Source organism: Canis lupus, chromosome 27 (genome assembly GCF_048164855.1).
Source record: "Canis lupus baileyi chromosome 27, mCanLup2.hap1, whole genome shotgun sequence".
Lineage (NCBI taxonomy): Eukaryota > Metazoa > Chordata > Mammalia > Carnivora > Canidae > Canis > Canis lupus.
Window position 1 is genome coordinate 43,639,349 of NC_132864.1, and position 25,980 is coordinate 43,665,328.

General features: G+C 35.6%; 1 protein-coding gene across 1 annotated transcript in view; it reads right to left on the reverse strand.

The window, feature by feature from the left end:
- The window catches only part of PCDH15 (protocadherin related 15), an 876,905-nt gene that overhangs the window by 369,293 nt on the left and 481,632 nt on the right, over positions 1-25,980 (reverse strand). The window contains exon 9 of the mRNA XM_072803740.1: positions 20,692-20,800. Within this exon, the coding sequence (XP_072659841.1) occupies positions 20,692-20,800 (109 nt within the window). The remainder of the gene's footprint in view (positions 1-20,691; positions 20,801-25,980) is intronic.

Consider the following 25,980-nt stretch of genomic DNA (forward strand, 5'->3'; position numbering starts at 1 on the left):
CCCAAATGAATGAGACCATATAATGTTTGTCCTTCTCCGATTGACTTATTTCACTCAGCATAATACCCTCCAGTTCCATCCACGTCGAAGCAAATGGTGGGTATTTGTCGTTTCTAATGGCTGAGTAATATTCCATTGTATACATAGACCACAGCTTCTTTATCCATTCATCTTTTGATGGACACCAACGCTCCTTACACAGTTTGGCTATTGTGGACATTGCTGCTATAAACATCAGGTTGCAGGTGTCCCGACATTTCACTGCATCTATATCTGTATCTTAAAAATTTTAAAAAATAAAGAGATAGACAATATTAAAAAGAATAAATAGGAGTCAAAGAATATAACCTATAAAACAAAATAAAACACACTACAGGGAATCAACAGTAGATGAGAGGACACAGAAGAAAGTATCAGCCATCTTAAAGACAGGATAATGGAAAGCACACAAGCAAAACAGCAAAAAGAGAAAATAATTTTAAAAAATAAGGATGATTAAGAAATCTTTTGGACATTGAGTGACCAAACATTCACAGTATAAGAGCCTCAGAAAAAAAAAAAAAAAAAAAAAAGAGCCTCAGAAAAAGAAGAGAGAGAAAGGTGTAAAAACTTTATTTGAATAATAATTGAAAACTTCCCTAAGCTAGGAAGGGAAATAAACATTCAAGTCCAGGAAACACAGAGAGTTCCAAACACGATAAACTCAAAGAGATCCACACCACAGCACATAATAATTAAAGTGTCAAAGATAAAAGATAAAAGAGAGAATCTTAAAAACAGTGAGAGAGAAACACAGAAGTTAACCATAAGTTTATCAGCTGATTTTTCAGCAGAAAATTTGCGATGCATAGAGTGGCATGATATATTTGAAATGCTGAAAGAAAAAACCCTACAAACAAGAATACTTTACCCAGCAAGTTTATCACTCGGATTTGAAGGGGAGAGAAAGAGGTTCCCAGACAAATAACATATAAAGGAGTTTGTCGCCACTAAACCATCCTAACACAAAATGTTAAGGCCACTCATTTAAGTGGAAAAAATATAGCCACAATTAGACACAAGACAAGCATTAATAAAAAGATGTAAAATAGACAACATATGCATAAACTGTGGAGAAGGGATTTGATAAAGTAGAGAAGGGAAAAATAAAGATTTTTTCTCTTTCTGTTTTATTTTCCTTTTCAGAATATATTTGAGCTTAAATAACCACCAAATTAATTTGGATGGCTATTTACTCACAATGTTATATGTGAACCTTATGAAAACCATAAACCTATAAAAATAAAGAGAAAAGAAAGCCAAGGAATCAGTATAGATATTAACTGATTTCAAAAGAGAGAGAGAGAGAGAGGAAGAGAAGAAGAAGAACAAATAAGAACTACAAAAAACCCAGAGAACAAATTTTTTAAGCATCAGTAAACACATATTTATCAATAATTAGTCTAAATGTAAATGGTATAAGTGCTCCCATCAAAAGGCACAGGGTGATAGAATGGATAAACAAAACAAGACAAGACCCATCTATATACTGCACCTCTGACATAGACACATACATATTGAAAGTGAAGAGATGGAAAAACATTCACCAGGCAAATGGAAGGGAAAACATACAAACAAACAAAGCCAGGGTAGCAATACTTATGTCAGATAAAATAGACTTCGAAACAAAAACTGTAATGAGAGACAAGGATGGAAACTACCTAGTCATAAAGAGATCAATCCAACAAGAAGATACAACTGTGGATATCTACACTCAACACTCAGCACTCAATACATTAAGGCAGAGATTATCAGACATGAAGAGAGAAATTGATGGTAATACAGTAATAGTAGGGAACATTAACACCCCACTTATATGGACAGATAAATCATCCAGATGGAAAAATCAACAAGAAAACAGTGTCTTTGAATAACACATTGGACCAGACTCACAGATATAAACAGAACATTCCCTCCACAAACGTCTTTTTAAGCACACATAGAGCAATACCCAGAATAGATCACACATTAGATCACCATAAAACAAGCCTGAATAAATTCAAGAAGCTTGAAATAATACCATGCATCTTTCCCAACCACAGTTTTTGAAACTAGAAATAAATCATAAGAAAATAATTGGGAAAAATACAAATATGTGGATACTAAACAACATGATACTAAACTACCAATGGGCCAAAGAAACAGCCAGAGAAGAAATTTTAAAAACATACATGGAAGCAAATGAAAATGAGGACTCAGTAGTCCAAAATCTCTGGGACACAGTGAACACAGTTGTAGGAGGGAATTATTTGTCAATACAGGCCTACCAGAAGAAACAAGAAGAACTTCAAATAAACAATCTAAATGTATACTTAAAGGAACTAGACAAGAACAAACAAAGCTCAAGGTGAGTAGAAGACCGTAAACAGTAAAATTCAGAGCAACAATAAATGAATAGAAAAAAAAAAAAAACAAGCAAGCAAGAAAAAAAAATGAATGAAACTAGGAGCTTGTTCTTTGAAAATATAAACAAAATTGACAAACCTTTATCCAGACTCATTGAGAAATAAAGAGAAAGGACCCAAATAAGTACAACCAGAAATGACAGAATAGAAATAATAATTAACACCACAGAAATACAAAGGATTAGGGGCACCTGGGTGGTTCAGTTGGGTTAGTGTCCAACTCTTGGTTTTGGATCAGGTTGTGATCCCAGGATCATAAGATTGAGCCCTGTGTCAGGTTCTGTGCTCAAGCTCAGTGTCTGCTTAAGACTCTCTCTCTCTCTCTCTCTCTCTCTGTCTCTCTCCCCACCCTTCTCCCATAAAATAAATAAATAAACAACTAAATAAATAAATCTTATAAAAATAGAAATACAATGGATATAAGAGAATAATATGGAAAATTACATGGCAACAAACTGGACCACCCAGGATAAATGCCTAGAAACATACAATCTTCTAAAACTGAAACAGGAAGAAATAGAAAATCTGACAGACTGATTAATTAAGTAATGAGATTGAATTAGTAATGAAAATAACTACCCAAAAATAAAAATCCAAGACCAGATGGATTCACAACTTAATTCTATGAGACATTTATACAAGAGTTAATACCCATTCTTCTTAAACTATTCCAAAAATAGTACAGGAGGGAAGCTTCCAATACATCCTATGGGGCCAGCATTACTCTGATACCAAAATCAGACAAAGACACCACAAAAAAAAGAAAATTTCAAGCCAATATCTCTGATGAACATAGAGACAGAAGTCCTAAAGAAGATATTATCAAATTGCAAGAATACATTGAAAAGATCATTCATCACAACTTGATAGGATTTATTCCTGGATTGCAAAAATGGTTCAATATTTGCAAATCAAACATCATACAACACATCAACAAAATAAATGATAAAAATCATATGATAATTTCAATAGATTCAGAAAAAGCAATTAACAATATTCAATATCCATTAATGATAAAAAATTATCAAGAAAATGGGGTTAGAGGGAACATACCTGAATGAAATAAAGGCCATATAAGAAAAACCCATAGCTAACATCACACCCAATGGTGAAAAACTGAGAGCTCTCCCTCTAAAGCAAAAGCAAGACAAGATGTCCATTTTCACCACTTTTATTCAATATAGTACTGGAAGTTTTTGTCACAATAGTTAGAAAAAAAGATAAGCATCCGTATTGGTAAATAAGTTAAACTATCACTATTTGTAGTTAGTATAATACTATGCATAGGAAACCCTAAAGACTTCAACAAAAATCTACTAGAAGTAATGAATGAATTCAGTAAAGTAGCAGGTATAAAAATAATAATCAGTAGTGTTTCTTTAGAATAACAATAAAGTTACAGGAAGAGAAAATTTTAAAAATCCACAAAATTTACCATCATATCAATAATAATAAATTATCTAGGAATACACTTAACCAAAAAGGTAAATGATCTGTATCCTGAAAACTGTGAAACACTGATGAAAGAATTTGAAGATGACACAAACAAATGGAAAGATATCCCATGCTTGTGGACTGGAAGAATTAATATTGTAAAAATGTTCATATCACCCAAAGTGATCTACAAATTCAATGCAATCCACATCAAACATCAAAAACATTTTTCACAATACTAGAACAAATAATACTAAAATTTGTAGGAAACCACAGAAGACTCTGAATAGCCAAACCAATTCTAAGAAAGAACAGACCTGGAGGTATCACAATTAAATATGCAATTACAACAGAGCTACAATAATCAAAACAGAACGGTCCTGGCACAAGAATAGAAAAATAGATCAACAGAACAGAATAGAGAGCCCAGAAATAAACCCATAATTTATATGGTCAATCAATCGTCAACAAAGGAGTCAACAATAAGCAATAGGGAAGAGACAGTCTTTTCAATAAATGGTGCTGTGAAAACTGGACAGCTACACATAAAAGGATGAAACTAGACTAGTTTCTAATATGTTACAGAAAAATAAACTCAAAATGGATTAAAGACTTACACATGAGATCTAAATCTTAAAAATCCTGAAGAGAACACAATAGTGTCTCTGGCATTAGCCATTGCAACATTTTTCTAGATAATGTCTACTAAGGTCAGGGAAATAAAAGCAAAAATAAACTGTTGGGACTACAGCAAATTAAAAAAAAAATCTACACAGCAAAGGAAATAATCAACCAAACCAAACTAATGGCATCCTGATGAATGGAAGAAGGTATTTGCAAATAACATATCTGATAAAGGGTCAGTACCCAAAATATTTAAAGAACTTATAATACCCCAAACCAAGAAAACTAAAAATTCAATTAAAAAAATAAGCAGAAGACATGAACAAATATCTCTTCAAAGAAGATAAATAGGTGGAGGTGGCCACCAGACTCATGAAATGGTGGTCAACATTTCAATATTATCATGATAAATGATATCCAACATCACTCATCATCAGGGAAAGACACAATGGAATATTACACAGCCACAAGAAAGGATGAGGTTGTGCCATTTGCAATAATATGGATGAACCTAGAGGGTATTTATGCAAAGTGAAATGAGTGAGACGGAGAAAGGCAAATACCATATGCTTCCACTCATAAGTGGAATAAAAAAATGGGTAAACAATCCCAAGGCAGAATCAGAAATGTAAATACAGAGAATAAGGTGATGGTTGGGGAGGGGGCAGTTGGGGGGCTAGGGTGGAGGCAGGGTAAAGTTGGACAAATAGGTGAAGAGGAGTAGGAGATAATGGGCTTCCAGTTACAGAATTCGTAAGTCATGGAAATAAAAATCAGAGCATGAGCAATATGGTCACTGATGCTGTAATAGGAATGTAACAGGACAGATGGGAGTTATACTTGCAGTGAGCACCACACAGGGTATAAACTTGTCAAATCGCTATGTTGTACTCTTGAAACTAATGTAACGTTGTATGTTAACCATACCCAAATTAAAAAAAAATAATAATAACCATAGATAAAAATGGAGACTGATCTGTTCTCATAAAAAAATAATAAATAAATAAATAAATAAATAATAAATAAATAAAAATTTTCCTCTTTCCAAACATTTCTAAATCTCTGAGTTTTCTTCATTTAGTTCTTGTCTTAATTTTAATCTTGAGGCCAACTGTATTAAAAAGTCCATCCCCTTGATATTCAATTCACCTTTTAGTCTGTTTATATAACTAAAATTTTGTCAGCGATTTCAACTGTGTTTTCATCAATGTCTTAAAAGAACTTTTCAGAAAGATTCTATTTGTTTGTTTCTATTTATTTATTTATTTATTTATTTATTTATTTGACAGAGCGAGAGAGAGAGAGCAGATGCAGGGAGATCTGCAGGCAGAGAAAGGGAGAAGCAGGGATCCCTGGGTGGCACAGCGGTTTGGCGCCTGCCTTTGACCCAGGGCGTGATCCTGGAGACCTGGGATCAAATCCCATGTCGGGCTCCCAGTGCATGGAGCCTGCTTCTCCCTCTGCCTGTGCCTCTGCCTCCCTCTCTCTCTCTGTGTGACTATAGTAAATAAATAAAAGTTTAAAAAAAAAAAAGGGAGAAGCAGACTCCTCACTGAACAGGGAGTCCCGTGTGGGACTCAATCCCAGGACCCTGAGCTCATGAGCTGAGCTGAAGGCAGACACTTTAGTGATGGCCAACCAGGTGCCCCAGCACATGTCTTTTTATATCAAATTTTATCCCTAGGTTCACATCTATATAATAAGATATTGCCTCTAATTTCTTTTTGTTCTTAACTGTTCACTTTAAATTTATCATTTTTTTGCCTTCTAATTCTCCCACTTTCTTTGTGGTTTTTTTGATATTTCTAACTGAAAACATTAAGCTCTCTTTGTCCCACTTCCACATCTGCTGAATCTCCTCAGGTCTAAATCCATTCTCCTTATCATTTCCTTTTTAAGCTCTTTCTGATGAACAAGAAATTCTATTTTCTTTTCCAAAATGTTGCCAAAAACTCTATAATCCACCCCCGCCTAAAAAAAAAAAAAAAAAAAAAAAAAGTGAAATCTCAAATTCTCTTCTACTTGTCTCTCAAGAAAACCAATTTTACTCTATTAGTGGCCTATTTCTCAATTTAGGGAAATACTACAAAAATTTTCCTGGGTTATTTTCCTGATGCATTTTCATGGAAGTGCTTCTAAGAATACAGTTCTTGATCTACTCATGTGGGAAAGACCAAGATCCCACCCTATCTCCTGAATCAGAATCCCTGAAAAGCAAGGTCAAAAATATCTACCTTGGAAAATTTCTAAAGTTTGAGAAACACCATGTTATGGTATACAAAATGCCCATACCTGTTGTTTAAACATAAAAACAAATATAAAAATCGAGAACTAAATGTTTGTGATAGTACCACCAGTTTTTCTGACCATGCAGATTCAAATCCTCAAATTCCTCTCTTCTGATTCCCCATGTGGTGCCCATGTGACTCCTCCTTGCCAGTGTTCCTGCCAGTCTCTCCTGTGTCCTACTCTGCTTCCCCATCTATAGCCTTGTCCTCACATGCTTGTACCCCTCCAATAGCCCCCTAAGTCTTGTGACATTCCATCCATTTATACCAAGTACGGTAAATGTACTAAAAAATCACTTCAATCTCCCAGTCATGTAGACAAAATTTTACCTATCGTTTTTGTTAGTGATCCCCAAAGTGTGATTTTATTTACTGGTGTAAATTACGTACAATTAAGTGTACAAATAAATTTGACAGTTTTGCAGAATTGTATAGACTTATATAACCAATGCCCATATTAAAACTTTAATTTTGCCTTCATTTTGTCCAAAAATAATTTAAAAGTAACTATAATATTTAATATTCAAGGTGACACTTGCTGCTCTTGAAACGTGTGTAGGGACACAGGTAAGGAGTCTTGAGGGAGGCATGGAGACCATGTAGTGTGGACAGGAGGACAGAGGTACTTCCCCTTGTGCACACTGCAGGGGGTTTTGATTCCTATCTGGCCAGTTAAAGTGACCTGTATTTTGTAGCATTCATTTTTCACCAAACTAATTCAAAACTGAGTAACCAGCTGAGAAATATTTCCTTTTTTTAATGAAAGGTAACTTTATTTATTTATTTTTTTTATTGGAGTTCAATTTGCCAACATATAGCATAACACCCAGTGCTCATCCTGACAAGTGCCCCTCTCATTGTCCATTATCCAGTCACCCCAACCCCCCATCCACTTCCCCTTCCACTACCCTTTGTTCATTTCCCAGAGTTAGGTGTCTCTCATGTTTTGTCACCCTCACTGATATTTTCACTCATTTCTCTCCTTTCCCTTTATTCCCTTTCACTAATTTTTATATTCCCCAAATGAATTCCTCAAGTGAACCTGAGATCAAAGATAACACTGGTGGTGTATGCCAAAGTGAACACCAGGAAAGTGGCAGGATGCTCACTCCCAATGATCCTAGTACAAAGACTTACTAAGTCCTGTTATTAGGTTACATCATGAAGATCCAAGCAGAGCAAGTCAGTCTGGCAATTTTTAAGCAATTTGTAGAAGATCTGAACTGCAGACTTATGTCCAGTATAATTCATGATAATTAGTGCTCTGTGCAATTGTTGAGCATTGAAATTTTAACTAATGATAATGCATGCATATTTATTAAATATCAGAAGGCTTACTCAACTTGTTTTTAACTCAGGGGACAAGGTATGAAAAAGTATGTTTTCAATCCAACATGTGACTAACTTAAGCTAACATAAGCACAACAGATCAGAGATAGCTACAGATTTCATGCTTCCTGCCAAGAAACAGCATCTACTTTCCCTCTTCTAGAAGGAGGGCTAGACTCCTGCTTGATGTGTGACCCATGGTTGGTACTGGACATGATGTCATTCCAGCTTTGGGACTAAGTAGCCTTCACTTTTAGCTTCTTAGAGGTCAATGAGCAATGCTGTGAAGAAGGCTATAGAATAAGGTGAGGCCCAGGGGAGGGGAGGAGTGAGTAACCACCCTGTATGTCCATAGGCCTGTCTAGCTCCCAGCTGAATGCACATCATAGAGTAGCCTCAACTACACTGTGTGAAGCAGAAGACCTGACCTGTTGACCCCAATCAATGCACAGAAATATGAAAAATGCCAACTTGCTGCCATTTCAGGTCACTAGACTTTTGAGTGGTTTATTGTACAAGAACAGACAACCAGGCTGCTCGGGGGGTTCAGTGGTTTAGCGCTGCCTTCAGCCCAGGGCCTGATCCTGGAGACCCAGGATGGAGTCCCACATCGGGCTCCCTGCATGGAGCCTGCTTCTCCCTCTGCCTGTGTCTTGACTTCTCTCTCTCTGTCTCTCATGAATTAAAAAAAAAAAAAAAAAAAAAAACAGACAACAAAAGCACAACCTACTGTCTCTACAACCTCCCTTATGCTTACTCAGTTTATATTGTTTTCATAAATTTTGGCTCATTTCCACAAAGTTCTTGGCCTGAACTTTATCATTTTTCCCACTGGCTGTAATAGGTTAATGTAGAGTAACAGAGTAAACCAAGTATTGAGAAAGGTAAAGCCTTCCCATAAACCCCAGATCCTAATCTTTTGGGCGGCTACTTGAGAAAGAGACACACTTCTATTTGATTTAAGCTACTATGTGTTGGAGGTTCTTTAGAGAAGTACTTATGCTTGTACCTTTACTAATATGTGCCTCCCCACCCCACTACTATAGGTAACATGACTTATCTTTGGATTCAATCCATGCTCTCATTTTTAGCAGATCTATTTTCGTGAGTTCCAGTATCTGTAGGTTATTATTCTCCCCTGTGTGATCTCTATGGGGGACAGGACAAGAAGTTCAATGCACTTGAAATGAATAGTTTTCTGGAACAATTTCCAGGGGGAGCCATAAAACTATGAACGATACTGATACTCAATAGTATGACTCAGAGAGTAGGAGAAACATCTCCCAATAATGTGTTCCATAAAAATCAAACTTCTCACATGCTTCCGGAATAACAATAACGCTTCACAATACTCCAGTTTATTAGGTGGTAATAAGTTCCTGATGATAGAGAAGAATCACCCAACAAATCCAAACAGGAAAAGAAGAAAATTTCTGAATTAGTTGGAGGTTATTCAAAATTAGAATCAACCTCCTGGAACATAGGAAGGCCTGAGGGAAGAAAACTAAGAGACTGTGTGTGAGATTACTTAATGTTTGAAAGGCCAGTGTGTAAACAAGGATGCAGTTATAAGGTGTATGGCACTGGGAAAGCAAAAATATACAAGAAAAGTAAAAGCAAATAAATAAAAATTCTGGACTCTCCCTCCAGTATTTGTAAAATCTGCTTTAGACAAAAGAGGGAATTTGGGGCCCAGGACATGTTTTCATTCACTTTTCAACTTAAAATACATAGTCAAACCTAAATGTTCCTGATTGCTTTTCCAACATGAGTATCCTGTACACTTGAGCATAAAAATACTAATATTTAATAAGGCTTATCAGAGTTAAGGCGTGCTTGTAAAAAAATGTTTGAACCTAAGTTTTCTGGATTGGTGTCTCCATTCTTAAACCTTGTGTGACACCAACTCTTAATTGCTAGAATATTCATAATATTAGCATAAGTACCATACTTACTTTGGATATTAATGAGAGAGGTAGCTATTAATTATATTTTAATCTTTACATGTTGGTATGTAACATATATCTTATCTATATGCTATATTTCTTTTTTTGATATTTATTTATTTTATATATATAGAGAGAGAGAGAATGAGAGAGAGGGAGAGTCTGCGAGTAGGGGGAGAGCTAGAAGGGAAGGAAGAGGAGGATCAGACTCCCCCAGAGTGCTGAGCCTGATGCAGGGCTTGACCTCATGACCATGAGATCATGAGCTGAGCTGAAACCAAGTCGGACCCTTAACCAACTGAGCCACCCAGGCGCCCCTGTATGTTATATTTAACACATATTACTTTCTCATACAGGAGGCACTCGGATAAGAGTACTCACCATTACAAAATAGTAATATTCCAAGTTCCTATTATAAACTAAAAGTTAGTAGACCTTATATTATTGGAAGTAAATACACATTCTGTTATCTTTGTTAATGATGGTGCAGAAATTGTCATAGAAATATCCCTTTGTCTCTTGTTTGAGCTCCTGACTTAAAGTTTATTTCATCTGATGTAAGTATTGCCACTCCAGCTCAGTTTATAATTGCCAGAAATACCTTCCCATCCCTTCGCTTTCAGCTCTCTAGTGTCCTTAGGCTTAAATGAGTCTCTCATTGACAGCTTATAGTTGGTGGGTTTTTTTGTTTTTGTTTTTGTTTTTGTTTTTTGTTTTTTAATCCACTGAGACACTCTAGGTCTTTACAAAAATAAATTTATCTATTTATTTATTTATTTTTGTATATTTTTTTGTATATTTTTTTTATTGGAGTTTAATTTGCAACATATAGTGTAAGACCCAGTGCTCATCCTGTCTTTTAATTGGAGACTTTAAACCACTTACTTACATCTGGAGTAATTATTGATGGGTAATCATCATTTTTAAATTTTTTTAAAAAGTTTTATTTATTTGAAATAGAGGAGAAAGATATATATATATATATATATATATATATATATATATATATATATATAAAACACAAATAGGGGGAGGTACAGAGGGAGAAGGAGAAGCAGACTCTCCGCTAAGCAGGAAGCCTGATGCAAGGCTCCAACCTAGGGATCCTGAGATGATGACCTGAGCCAAAGGCCGATGGTTCACCCACTGAGCCACCCAGGTGCCCTATCACCATTTTGTTAATGTATGACCTGCAGTGCAGCCCAGTGATGAATCATCCTCAGAGAAGCAGACAGACTGTGACTTAGGACCCCGAGAGCCGGGCACAGCAGTGACTGCACCCTGGGGCAGGTCTCACTGCGGTGACAGCTCCAGCTGCAGATGCAGCTCCAGAGAGGAGACCCAACAGCAGGGTTCTGGGCAGCCCCGTCTGCAGGTTCAGCACTGGGGAGGATGGTAGGGTCCTCCCTCGCAAAGGCTGCAAATGCCCAGGGTGATGAGGTTTGCTGGGATTCCCCCGCTCTCCTGGTCCTATGAGGTGGAGTCCCTCCAAGGGCACTGCTGTGCCACCAAACTGCCCCTAAAGCAGGTAAAGTACTCCCTGTGCTTTCTTACATAACCATTCTCAGTCTGTAGGCCCTGCAGAATTTCTGCTGTTTCATTGTTGTCCTCCAGAACTTTCCCAGAGCTATTTCCATCAGTCTGCCGTTATTTATTGTTTTGTTAAATTTGTGTGCAATGCAACTGTTGCCCTAGCCCTCCATCTGGCTAATATCGCCTCCCCTGTATTTTTACTTATTAAAAAAAGAAAAAATCTTCCTTTCACTTGGTTGGAAATTTTATTGCTTCCCTTAAGTTTTGATCCTGTGGTTCTATGGTTTTCAAATTTAAACAGAATGAGCTCTAGTTTTTGAAACTTATCAAGATTTTCTTTGGATTTGGGACGCCTGGATGGCTCAGTGGTTGAGTGTCTGCCTTCAGCTCAGGGCCTGACCCCGGGATCCCAGGATCAAGTCCACATCGGGCTCCTGACAGGGAGCCTCCTTGTCCCTTTGCCTGTGTCTCTGCCTCTCTCTCTCTGTCTCTCATAAATAAATAAATAAAATCTTAAAAAAAGAAAGATTTTCTTTGGGATTTAAACACAATTTAAAAAAAATAAAAAATAAAAAAAAATAAACACAATTTTTAAGTAATTGTTTCTTGGGTTTTTCAAAGTAATTTGAAAAGAATGTGTATTTCTTTTTTCTTTTTCTCTATTTTATAATCCTCTTAGTCACTAAATCACTATATGGTTATTTACTTTTTATCAACCTCATCTAAGTTCCAAGAAGGTCACTTTAAAATCTTTCACTATGATAATGGTTAAATAAAAATATCCCTGTATTTCTTTTTTTTTTAAGATTTTATTTATTTATTTGATAGAAAGAGAAAGAGCATGAGCAGGGGAAGGGGTAGAGGCAGAATCAGACTCCTCAATTGAAGAGGGAGCCTGATGTGGGGCTCAGTATCAGGACCCTGAAATAAGGACCTGAGCTGAAAACAGATGCTTAATGCATTGAGCTACTAGGATTCCCCTAAATCTCTCTGTCTCTCATAGTGTTTGTTTTATATGTGTTTCAAAGACATGTCATTAGGTAAATTTATAGTTAATCAAGGGTTTGACTTTGTCAGATTTTGTTTCTGCATCTTTTGAAGAAATCATGGGTTTTCTAATCCCTTTTTGTCTATTAGCATCGAGTACTGCACTGACTTATTTGTAAATCAAACCAACCTTGCATTCCTGGGGCAAATTCTATTTGGTCACAGTGCATAGTCCTGTTTATAAAGCCACTGGATTCGATTTGCTGGTATTCAAATGAGAAATTCTATACCTATGTTCATAAGGAATATCATTGTATAACTTTCCATTCTCATGATGTCCTTGGCTAGCTTTGTTATCAGGGTGATTCTGGCCTCACGGAATGAGTTAGATAGTATTCCCTGCTCTTTTATTTTTTGCAGGAGTTTCAGAAGGAGAGGTGTTAAATCTTTTTCGTTGGTCAGGGCATCTGGTCTTGGGTTTTTCTTTGAGAAGTTTTTATTTATTTATTTATTTATTTATTTATTTATTTATTTATTTATTTTTTATTATTATAGTTTTGGCTTGCTCACGTCCACAGTCTTGGTGTGAGAGACTGCATTGTTGATTAGATTTTCCTTTTTTAAAATTGGTATATTGAACTATAAATCTCCCTCTAAGTATCTCTTCATCTTTGTCCCATAAGCTTGGATGTGATGTGTTTTCATTTTTACTTATCTCTCTTAAATTTTTTTCTGACTTTCTTCGGCACTTTTCCTTTGAACCATTGGCTATTCAGCAATGTGTCACTTAATTTTCACATATATGTGAGTTTGCAAAGTTTCTTTGTTAGTGAGTTCTGATTCCGTTCCATTGTGGTCAAAGAATATAGTTTGTATAATTCCAATCATTTTCAATTTGATGACACCTATTTTGTGGCCTAATATGTGGTCTATATTGAAGAATATTCCAGGTGTATTTTAGAAGAAAGGTCGATTCTGTGTTTTGAGTATTGTATGAATATCTCTAAGGTCTGCTTGGCTTGCAGTGCTGTTCAATTTTGTCCCTGCTCTCCCTCTATCTAGCTGTTTAATCCATTACTGACAGTAGGGTATTAGGGTCTCCAACTATCAGGCTTGAATGATCTATTTCCACCCTCAGCTTTGTCAGTTTTTCTTCATCTACTTTTGGGCTCTATTATTAGATGCATATATATAACTATTGTACCTTCTTAATGGATTGACTTATTGTTCTAAGATGTCCTTTTTTGTCTCATGTAAAAATATAATTGTATATTCTATTTCTGTAGATTATAGTCATATTAGTAGTATTACTTTTAGTTACCATTCTTATGGGCTGCCTTTTCACATTCTTTTATATTCCAACTATTTATATATCCATATCTAAAGTTTGTCTCTTGCAGACAGTGTGTAGCTAGATCATGTTTTCCTTTCTTTTTTATCCATTCTGCTAATCTCTGCCTTTTAATCAGAATGGTTGGTTGACTTATATCAGTTGTGATTACTAAAAAGGTAGGATTTACATTTGCAATCTTGCTATTTGTCTTCTATATTTCCTAACTTTTCTGCTCCTCTATTAGTCTATAATTGATTTCTTTGTGATAAATAAATATTTGTAACATATAATGTTTAAATTCCCTTGTGTCTTTTCACATAAATCTTTAAATTGGTTAAGTAATATAAATATTTAATTTCTTTATAGTTATTGCAAATCCATATTTATACATCTCATATCCACCAATGTTGATATGCAAATATTGCTTCATATTATTTTCTTTATATCAGATAGAAAAGGAAGTTACTAGAAAAAAGCTACACCTGTGGTGTCTTTTATACTTACTTATGTAGTTGTTTTTACCACTAGTCTGGATTTCTTCACATAGAATCGAACTACTCCCTCTTATATTTTAACTTCAGCCTTAGTTTTCTCTACAGTATTTCTTATAGAGAAGGACTGTTACTGACAAACTCTCTCATATTCTTTTTCTGGGAATGTCTTATTTCTCATCCATTTTTTGAAAGATAGAGTTTGCATATTTAGAATTATTGATGGGATATTTTTTCTTTCAATACATTGAACATGTTACCCCATGTTTTCTGTTATCCATGGTTTCAGACAATACACCACGTTATAGTCGTATTGACAATTAATATCCATGAGAAGCTGTCTTTTTGTTACTTTCAAATCCTTTATTTGTCTTTGCCATTTGATAATTTGATTGAGATGTGTCTGGATTTCTCTGAGTCTATACTTTGTGAAGATTCACTGAGCTTCTTAGATGTGTAGATTGGTTTCCTGAAATTTAGGATATTTTTAACCATTATTTATTAATTTATTATTTTGGCTCTTTCTTCTCTCCTGGGACTTCTCTTATGCATATTTTGGGATAGAAATAGTATCCTATATGTATCTGAGGCTCTCTTCACTTTTTTTCACACTTTCTTTTTCTTTCTGCTTTTCAGATTTGATCATCTCAATTAATCACTCTTCAAATTGGTCATTCCTCTTCTTCCTCCTTGAATCTTCTATTAAATAGTGCTAATATTTTTTATTGTTTCAGTTGTTATATTTTTCAATTCCAAAATTTCTAATTGGTTCTTTTTTTATAATTTCTGTTTCTTTGTTAATATTCTCTATTTTGTAAAATATCATTCCTGTATTTTAATGTAATTCTTCGCACATGGTTTTCTTTAAACATATTTTAAATAGCCAATTGAATGTCTTTGGTTTTTGTTTGTTTGTTTGTTTATTTGTTTTGTTTTGTTTTGTTTCCCTAATTGAAAGTCTTTATAAGTGCAATATCTGGGCTTCCTCAGATATTGATTTATTTCCCTGTGTATCAATCATCTTTCCCTATTTATTTATAGTCTCATAATATTTGTTAAAAACTGGCATTTCAAACAGTATTATGTAACAACATTGAAAATCAGATTTCATCCTTTCCCGTGGTCTATTGAAGATGCTGCTTGTTTTAGTCGTGCTCATTTGTTTTCTCAGCTAATGATATCTGAACTAATAGTCTAAATTCTATATTTTTTCTGTGTGGAGCCACTGAAACATGAACTTAGTTTAGTGGTTAGTAAATAAGTGGACAGAGACTTTTTACATTTTTGGAAGCAATAAATCTTTTAGTCTTTGTTGAGGAGCACTTTGTGCATATTGGATCACATTTTAGTCCTCAATCCTACTGTTTAAATTCCATCTTAGGCTTTGCATTCTGCTTTTCCAGAAACTCAAGGTAAGCCAGAGATGAAAACCTAAGGCATGCTCGGGTGTTTTTTCAGAGAATACACATAGCATTATTCTTACTGTTGTCTTGATAAGATTCCTAGAAATATATCAAAGCTTTATACAGACCCTCTGGATATCATTCTTAGCTTTCTTTTCAAGTTTACTGTTTAGTCGATTGCTTGCCCCAATTGTCATCTATACTTCAGGCAGCAACAAAGTAAAAACACTTGCCTGTAATTGTTTTTGACAAACTTTTCTCCATTTCCCCTCCCACCACCAAACAAGGCTTTTTGTGCTGGGTGAAATCTGAGTCAGCTTTTTATGTGGGTTCTTCCAGAGAACCACCAGCAAGGTCATGTGATGATTCTTTGGAAATGAGGCTTTCAAAGACCTCCAGTTTTGTTCTGCTTCTTCCAATGACTGCCAAGTTGCTTTGAGAATGCAGGTTGTTATTTTTTAGTGCTATGGCTGAACTAAAGAGCAGGCAATGGGACTTAGACAATTAAAAAATTCAACTAAGCTAAAAAACAAACGTTATTACAAAGAGTCAGTTGTTTTTCTTGAATAGATATTCCCTGGGGTGTTGTAAGCCCTGGTTAATTCAGGAATTAATAATCAAAAAGCATGATTTAAAAAAACAGTTTTCCATTGTTTTTATGGAAGGGCAAATTTTCAGAAATCTTTACTTGACTATTTTCAATGACTTCACCTGGGATATGTCCTTAAATTATTAAAACTTTAATCTTAAATATACTATGACTTTATTATACTGAATATAACAAACTTAAAGTGATTCCTTAAATATGTAACTTAGTGTTTGTGAAATAGTAAGTATCAAAATAAAAATAATTCAGTTCATCAAAATTTATGTTGGTTTAATGGAAAATTTTAGTTTACCAGAGTTTTTTATTTTTGCACAAACCAGTTAGATTTTATAGTCACCTTTTTGCCCTTTAGTACATGCTCCAATTTAAACCTAAATTTCATTTTCCTAATAGTAAAACATGAAAGGGGCATAGTATGGACTGAATATCAGAGTTTTACTAATTCCTTCCCCCCCCCCCCCCCAGAAAATCTACTTCCCACTTTGGGATAAAAAATTTCCATTTTAAAGCAGGAGTCAATTTTGAGGATTTTTTTCAATTATGAATTATTGATTTTGCTTATAGTTTGAATATCTTTCACTCAGATTATCTCTGCCAGTCCCATTCCCCACAGATACAGTGGTATAATTTTTCTTGGAGAAAACCAGTAGATACATCAGAGGAAATAATGGATCGAGGTGACATAGGGTCAAGTTGCTGGAGGTGATCAATAGTAGAAGCAGTAATTCCATCATTGATGATACTTACGGTAGGATGAGTGAAAGGATTGTTAATAGTCCTTAGATGGCCTGTTTACACACATAGGATCGATAACCTCACATTTCATAAGCAGACCACCAACAATGTGTGAGAGCAGGAGGAGAACTCTCCACATGGTCACTGGGTAAACTAGCTCTGAGGAACACACACATTCAGAATTATTTGGGTGGACTTAAGGAAAATTAAGAGTTCTGGAAAAGTAAGTATAATCAGAGCTGTGGAAATCTTGTTTTGTATGTTTGGTTTTGGTTTTTGTGTGCTTCTATTCTTACCAGTTTTATTTAACTTAGGGGACATAATTTTTCTTCCTAATGGCAATAACAAACAACATCAACTAACATTTATTGAGCACTAACTTTTTTCCAAGCACTATTAGATATTTACCTGTATTAAATTAAATCCTCGGGCAGCCCAGGTGGCTCAGCAGTTTAGTGTCGCCTTTAGCCCAGGGTGTGATCCTGGAGACCCCGGATCGAGTCCCATATTAGGCTCCCAAATGGAGCCTGCTTCTCCCTCTGCCTGTGTCTCTGCCTCTCTCTCTCTCTCTCTCTCTCTCTCTCTGTCTCTTGGGAATAAATAAATGAAATATTTAATAAAAATAAATAAATCCTCAAAATTATTTTATAGAGGGTCTGGTTTTTATCAATTCCATTTCAAAGAGGAGCAATCTGAGGCACAGAGATTAGTAACTCACCTTAGCATAATCATACAATTATGATTAGTAAGTTTTAAAGTGAGGATTTGAACATAGTTCATAATACCCATATAACACCCTGCTTTCAAAAAATGTAAGTAGTATGAAATTATATAATTTTATTTAACTTAGCTGTGAAAGCGAAATTAGTGCCAGTGCTTACATCTATTATTTAGGATTATCCATCATTTTACAGGTGGCTAATGATACAGAACATCAATTCATTATTCTGCTCTCATTACTATATTGGCTTCTCACTTCACTTAGAATACATGGTAAAGTAGATTGATAGTATACAAGATTCTGTATTTTCTGGCCTCCTCTTATTTTTCGCACCCTCTGTCTTTTCTTAAAAGATCTATTTACTTTTTTTTTTTTTTTTTTTTTTTTATGATAGTCACAGAGAGAGAGAGAGAGAGAGAGAGAGGCAGAGACACAGGCAGAGGGAGAAGCAGGCTCCATGCACTGGGAGCCCGATGTGGGATTCGATCCCGGGTCTCCAGGATCGCGCCCTAGGCCGAAGGCAGGCGCCAAACCGCTGCGCCACCTAGGGATCCCCCTATTTACTTTTTAAGACAGAGAGAGAAAGAATGAAAGAGTGCAGATGCGGTAAGAGTGAGGGAAAGAGAATCTTAAGCAGGCTCTGTGCTGAGCATGGAGTTAGACTTGGGACTCTATCTCAAAATGCTGAGACCATGACCTGAGATGAAATCAAGAGTTGGATGCTTAACCAACTGCTCCACCCAGTCACTCTCACATCCTCTTTCTACTTTTCTCTCCAGTGTTACTGATATCCTTGATGCTTCTGAAACCAACAGGCAAACCCCAGCTTTTATCTCTGCCTAGAAACTATTCCCCCAGATATAAACATGGCTAACTCCATCAACTTCTGTGAGACTTTATTCAAACCTCACTTTGTCAATGAAGGATGCCCTGATCATCCTATTTAATACTACAATTCATACTGCAACACCCCTTCTGTACTTCTACACCCACTTATTCAGCTCTATGTTTCCCACAGTGTTGGCCACTCTCTATCATGTATAAAAATACATTTTATATTTATTGTTTGTTGCCTGTTTCTGCTGCCAGAGCACCAGCTCCACAAAGTGAAGAATCTATCTTCCTCCACAGAGTAGTTGCCTATTTATTGAATGAAAGAATAAATGTAATTTTTGAAAGTGAAAGAAACTCATGAATACCAATGGACTTCAGCCCACTTTAGGTAGCATGCTTCTCTACGATTATCTTTAGATTTCATCCTTTAGACTTTGCACATGCTATGTCATCCTTCTAGGTAATTTCTCTCTAGTTTTCTACATAGAAGCTTTGATCTTTCTGCTGAAATAACTGTAAGCAATTTTCTCAGAAATACCTAGAACTTTCCTTCCATGATCCCATGTACCTTATTTCTGGTGTTTAAAACTACTTGTTTTAATTTATCTTTTGACATATTTCTAACCATAGACTCGACCCCTCTCTAACCTAGAGCATTCATCTCTCATCTTTGCATCTATGGTACCTACCACAGTGACTGACAAACTGTCAACTCTTCAGTTAATGAAATAAACAATGATTAATTCTTTTTATCTATATCAAGGACCTTACAGACTTAAAAGACTATTGCTTATGTTGATAAGGGCTTTTTAAAAATGTAATAGTCTAATATCTGCAACTGGCTTATGATATGAGTATAGTTCTAGAGACCAAAAGCTTGAAACAGAATCACTTGAACTTTCTTTACAGATTGCATTTCTAAATAGGATATAGCATCATATTTGGAAATCTGGCTAAGGCCTGTAGGCTGTTGTATTGTTATGTATATGTGCATACACATAGGCTGAAGGCTCAGGGATAAAAAGAGGTTGAGAGTAACGCCGAATTCCACTGAATAGTCAGTCATTCTGAAGCACACTTCAAAAGCAAGCCCTTCTTCATTAAGAGATGTATGATCTGTCTCACATGCATCTGTCTCTCTAGAGACTATAAACCACGCAAAGCAGCAACTTTCATATTTTAACAAAAGCAATGTGAGAAGAGTAGCATAAACAAACCCTCATCATTTTTTTCTTTGGCACAATTGTCAGTATATGCACAAGGATAAACTAGAAGAGCTCCTGTGAAACTTTTCAAGGAAAAATTAGCCAACAGTATAATGGATTGCATGCCCTTGGGTAATCATGATCCTTCTCCCATATGGTTCCAAAAACCTTTAATTAGTTCAGTCAAATATTTTCAGAATTATATAATTGTATTCAACCAATGGTAAAATACTAGTAGAGCAAACCGTTCAATTGATGTTTTTTTTTTTTTAATTTTTCTTAGAGAATCCTTAATGAGGTTAAAGAGAAAACTACCATTATATAGATTAATATTCATTTTTTGAAGTTGTTTCACTTTCTCAATAAAAATACTTCCCATGTTTTCTTCTACACGTTTCACTAAACTAATTCTAAGGGGATGTTATTTTTGAATTTATTTTTACATAAAAATAGTTTCCAATAAGATCAACTTTGTTATTAAAGGTGTTTCCTTTGATCTGAGACAAGTTTTTCAATGATTCTAGAATGATTCTAGAGGGCAGCCCGGGTGGCTCACTGGTTTAGGGCCTGCCTTTGTCCCAGGGTGTGATCCTGGAGTCCCAGGATGGAGTCCCACATCGGGCTCCCTGCGTGGAGCCTGCTTCTCCCTCTACCTGTGTCTCGGCCTCTCTGTCTCTCTGTGTCTCTCATGAATAAATAAATAAAATCCTTAAAAAAAATAGAATGATTCTAGAATGATTCTAGAATGGAGAGCGTAGAATGCTAGTAGATACAAACCAACAAGGATAGAGTAGAGGATTCCTGGTCTATCTGATGGCGGTTGAATATTGCGATCCTGGTCAACAGCTTGGATGGGCGGGGTAACAATGATGGGATTCAGTTCTTCCTGGAAAAAAAATTCAGAGAGTTTAGTTCAGCTTCATTATTAATGCCTCATGTAGAATTGACACTCGGATATTAGATATTATAGTTTGGACAGCGAGATAATATCTGAGTTAGTTCTTAAACTCAGGTTTCAAAATTTATAATTTAGCATATAAGACTAGTTAATTTTGAATCTGAAGAGGAAGCAGTGTGTCCTCTAGGTCAAAATGAAAAGACATAGTAAGTACATATTTAGAACTTTCTATCAGGAATTTCTCCTAATAAGAAAGTAAGGAAGAAAGTTATCAATAAAGTTTGAATCTTCCCTAGATAAACAAATCAGAAGAAATATGAAGCTATCACGTATCATTTTTTTTATCTTTGTCTTTGGACAAGATTTGTAAGAATATTTACATTCTTTTTCTTCCTAAGTCATGTTTTAAAGCTTTGCATAAATTAATTATATTAAAATTTTAAAACTTGATGCCTTAATTGAATAGAAATCAATGCCCTATCGATGCGAATTTCATACAGATAAAATTAATTATATATCACACATATATGTACATTTAACTTATAATCATGTGTAAGAATATGCATTTAAAATTGTAATGCATTTGTCTAAGTCAATGTTTCCAAATACAATGTCCAGAGGTATTCTGTTCTGCTATCAGGTTTGGGAAACACTTTTCTGTTAAGAACCAGATAATAAATATGTTTATGCTTTGCTGGACATAAAGTATCTGAGTCAGCTTATCTATTCTGCCATTGCAACACAAAAGCAACAAGTGGGCATGACTACATTGCAATAAAACTTTATTTATAAAAACAAATGGTGATGTAATTATAGGATGTAATTTGTTGACCCTTGTACTAAATTAGAAACTATTATTTAGGGACGCCTGGGTGGCTTAGTGGTTGGGCATCTGCCTTCGGCCCAGGGCCTGATCCTGGGGATCCGGGATCAAGTCCCACATCGGGCTCCCTGCATGGAGCCTGCTTCTCCCTCTGCCTGTGTCTCTGCCTCTCTCTCTCTCTCTCTCTCTCTGTCTCTCATGAATAAATAAATAAAATCTTAAAGAAAAGAAACTATATTTGTAATAGGTTTGTTGAAAAAACTGATGTACACTCTGTACAGATAATCTTAGGATACATAGTCTTAAATAAATTTTCAAAAAGCTAATCTACTCGACTACAGGTCTTTTCAGAGGCTTATGTGCCAATTTGCATAATGACTGTACAAGAATGGGGTATATTTGTACATTTTCTAGAATCATCTATCAATCTCTTGAACTCTTACATTCCCTTAGAACAGAGATTGAGAAATAATTGCTTTAAGTCTCTACAATTCTCAGTCCAAATATAATAGTAATTCTAAAGGGAAATAATGTCTATTTCATTTTTTTTAAAGATTTTATTTATTTATAAAAAAAAAGATTTTATTTATTTATTCATGAGAAACACGGAGAGAGAGAGAGAGAAGCAGAGACACAGGCAGAGGGAGAAGCAGGCTCCACGCAGGGAAGTCCAACGTGGGACTCCATCCTGGGTCTTCAGGATCAAGCCCTGGCTGAAGGCGGCACTAAACCGCTGAGCCACCCGGGCTGCCCAATAATGTCTATTTCAATAACTGACTTCATATTCTAAGGAATCACTGCAATGTTACCTTATTTTATTTCTTCTCAAATGATAGAACCTTGAAACATATCATGTACTTTCAAATAAAATCAGTCATTTCTAATCTCAGCAGAAATGTATAGTGGTGGCATGCTAAAAATATGCAATGATACTAACCTGTGATGTATAATACTTAATTTCGATTAAGTTACCTTAAGTGATATTAAGCATTGGTACAGTACCAAAATATATTGCTACTGAACTTGCAATAATTAAAGATGATCATTGACCAATAATATGGAGCTCACATACATCTTAGGCCTCTGCCCATCCAATGGGCTCTAAGTAGACTGAATATTGTCATTATCTTCCTAAAAACAAAGAGCTCCTGATAGGAATAACTTTTGGATACTCTATTCACTTGTTCAAATGTGGATTCAAAACCATGAAGATGTCAAATCAATATTAAAATACCTCCATTAAATCCAGATGACTACTGCTTTGTTGTTGTTGTTCTTTACACACAATACGACACATTAAATACAACACTCTTCTTAAATTCTTCCCCTCGCTCCATTTCTGTCCCTTTTTCTCTGTTTTGTTCTATACTCCCCCACACCTCTCTCTCTCTCTCACTCACACAGACACACACACATCTTCTCAATTTCCATTTTACTTCCTCTGTAATCCTTTATTTCTCTGGAACTGAAAATCCAAAGCTCTTCAAAGTACGTATGTTTGAATGCAGGAGTTACGGGCTGATAGCTCATCCTAGACATTTTTCAGGGGAATCTGACTGTATCAGCTAGACACCACACAGCTAAGCTACTTCAGTTCTGGTTCAACTAGTAAATATGTGCTAGCTTTTCCAAAAGTACAGTTCTTCTCAGACCTTGTGAAGGCATTTCATTTTCTGGCAATCCCATCATCCTCCCCATGTTAAGGGAAATATACTAAGGGATCCTAGGCTCCTGCTGTTTGAAATGACATACCTAAAATTAACAAAAATTGAATCTGAGCTCTTCTGGGAGAGTGTTAAATGTGAACAGATCACTTGAGAGTATCTCTGCTGAACACCCTCAGTCTGCTATGTCTGTGGAGCTGCTAAGTGACCAACATGTACCCAGTTTTAGTTTTGGTAATGAGTCACGTAGCTTAAAAATCCTCTTCCTGTACAATCTAAAGTTGTTGGAATGAGCCATGTGGTTTTAGTCATATTATTTAAAAATATGTGAACAATAGAGAAAACTAAATATAACATGATAAACAAAACCGAGAGAGAGGTACTAATAAAGTTGCTCATCTTTCATAGATGGTTATTAATAAATGTATGGTGAGAACTGAGGAAATAAAAATAAGCAAGAGTGCTATTTAGAATTATGTGCTGTTTAAAATCAGAATTAAAACTGGAAATAGCAAAATGTCAATATCTCAGGAGAGTGGCTTGAGAAGTGAAGGTAGGTGGGATGAAAGGTATTTATTTAAAGCCATTCAGTCCTCTTTCACTATGTGAAACTTTCACTATCTGAACTGCTTTTAATATTATAAATACATAAATTATACTACTGAGAATAAAATAAACCCTATTGGTGAAGGCTTCAATAAGTTTCTGGAAATTTGGGAGAGGCATAGCTGTCTTAAATAACTTGTTAGGACTGACTTTTGTGCTATAAAGACTAGCAACTTATCTTAAGAAAAACTATTTTTCTTTTTCTTTAAAGATTTATGTAATCCTTCGAGAGAGAGAGAGAGAGAGTAAGAGAAAGAATGAGCAGGGAGAGGGGAAAAGGAAAAGGGGAGAGACAATCTCCAGCAGACTCCCCGGTGAGTGAGGAGCCCCATGTGCGACTCGATCTCAGGATCCTGAGATCATGACCCGAGCTGAAATCAAGAGCCAAATGCTCAACCAAGTGAGCCACGCAAGTGCCTCAGAAAAACTATTTTTCTTATATTACCATTAATGAGTTTTTCAGAAAATCTAGGTTTAAATGAATTCTCAGATACAATTTCTAAGATTATCTCCCAAAGTAGATGGGGCTCTTTGAATCTTGAGAATTTTCATTCTAGCAACACATAACATTAAAGGATGTTGTGTTCTGGTCAGAATTATACTGTTAAAATGTTTAATATAATTTTTCATAAAGATAAGTAACATTTAAACCAGAGCAGGAAAATTATATATGCATTCATTAGAAACACCATGATAACATGAATCATTTTTTGAACTTTTCTCTTGCCAAAAATCTCTAAATTAGATGCAGTCAGGCATTGGAAGAGCATACAAATAAGCAAGAAAATCCCAGAGGGACGAAACTCCTTAGAGTAAGGAAGAATTTTATGGAAAAAAAACAAAACAAAACAAACACATGTCATCATTTACAAGGTTTGGCTAACAATATGCATTCATTTAGTACATTTTTGTCAATTTGTATGAAACTGAGTTACACAGGCTGGTAAGAGATCACTACTCTAAAGTGGACTCTAAGGGACAATCCAGCAGTAGCTACTGCCAAAACACCCTCCCCGGGTCTTGTGAAAAGGCACACACCTAGGAGATGCATTTCCTTTGAAGAAGCATGCTCTTCAAAAAATAGTAACTATTGCTCCTTATTTCTCTTCCCCCTTATTTCTCTTAGTTTCTAATTTTACTGTTGGATTTCAGATAAATTATGCTAAAGTAGAAATTCACCCACGGCTTAAATATGCTTGGGTGTCCTTAAGGAAAGGATGAAGAGGTTCCTCTATGATGGTTTAATTACTGGAATTAGTCTCCACCAAAATCTCCACTGGCTGATAGGCACACATATCTTATAACCCACAGCCTAGTGCGAACAGTTTACAACAACATATTTGCTTCATCAAGTTGAGTTCCAGGAGGTCATATAGAAAAGGCCCCCAAACACCCTGCCCCCAAAACACATCTGCTTTCTCTCAGTCTTATTTGTCTTTGAGAAAATCACGTGTCCTGAATTCTGTTCACGCCAATGGGCACACGCTGAAAGTGCACAGAGGAGCAGGCTCTCGTTTCACTGCTGTGTGAATCAGCAGAGTTAAATTTCCTGACATATTTCCTAATGGTGATTCACCCTGAAAATGAATTCAGTCCATGTAATGAGATTCATGTCATGAGGATAATCATAGAAACTATTAAACAATAACAAAAAGGTCTGTCTCCAGTAGCAATGCTGTATGATTCTGTGATTATGAAACCCAAGCTTGTTGTATCAGGGACGCACGCTTCATATTCAGTAGCTGCACGGGAAAGGTGTCTTGTCTTATCAATAGATCTAAGAGAATGTTTTCATGTTCAACTGTTGAATTCTTTTGAGAAAATAACAGGAGGCAATTAGAGGGTTGGGGTAGGTGAGGGTTCGTTATTCCTTCCATGAGTTTCTGTCCCAGACATTGGATGTCTATGTGTAAATATATCTGTATCTATTTATATGCATAAAAATTAGCAAACAATCACAAATGATTAAGGAACCTGTTCTTTAGATTTGTGGAAGCCCCAGCTCTTTGTTCTTTTAGGTGTTCAGATTACTACCTTGCATAAAAAGAAAAATACATTCAAGGGAAATACTGAGA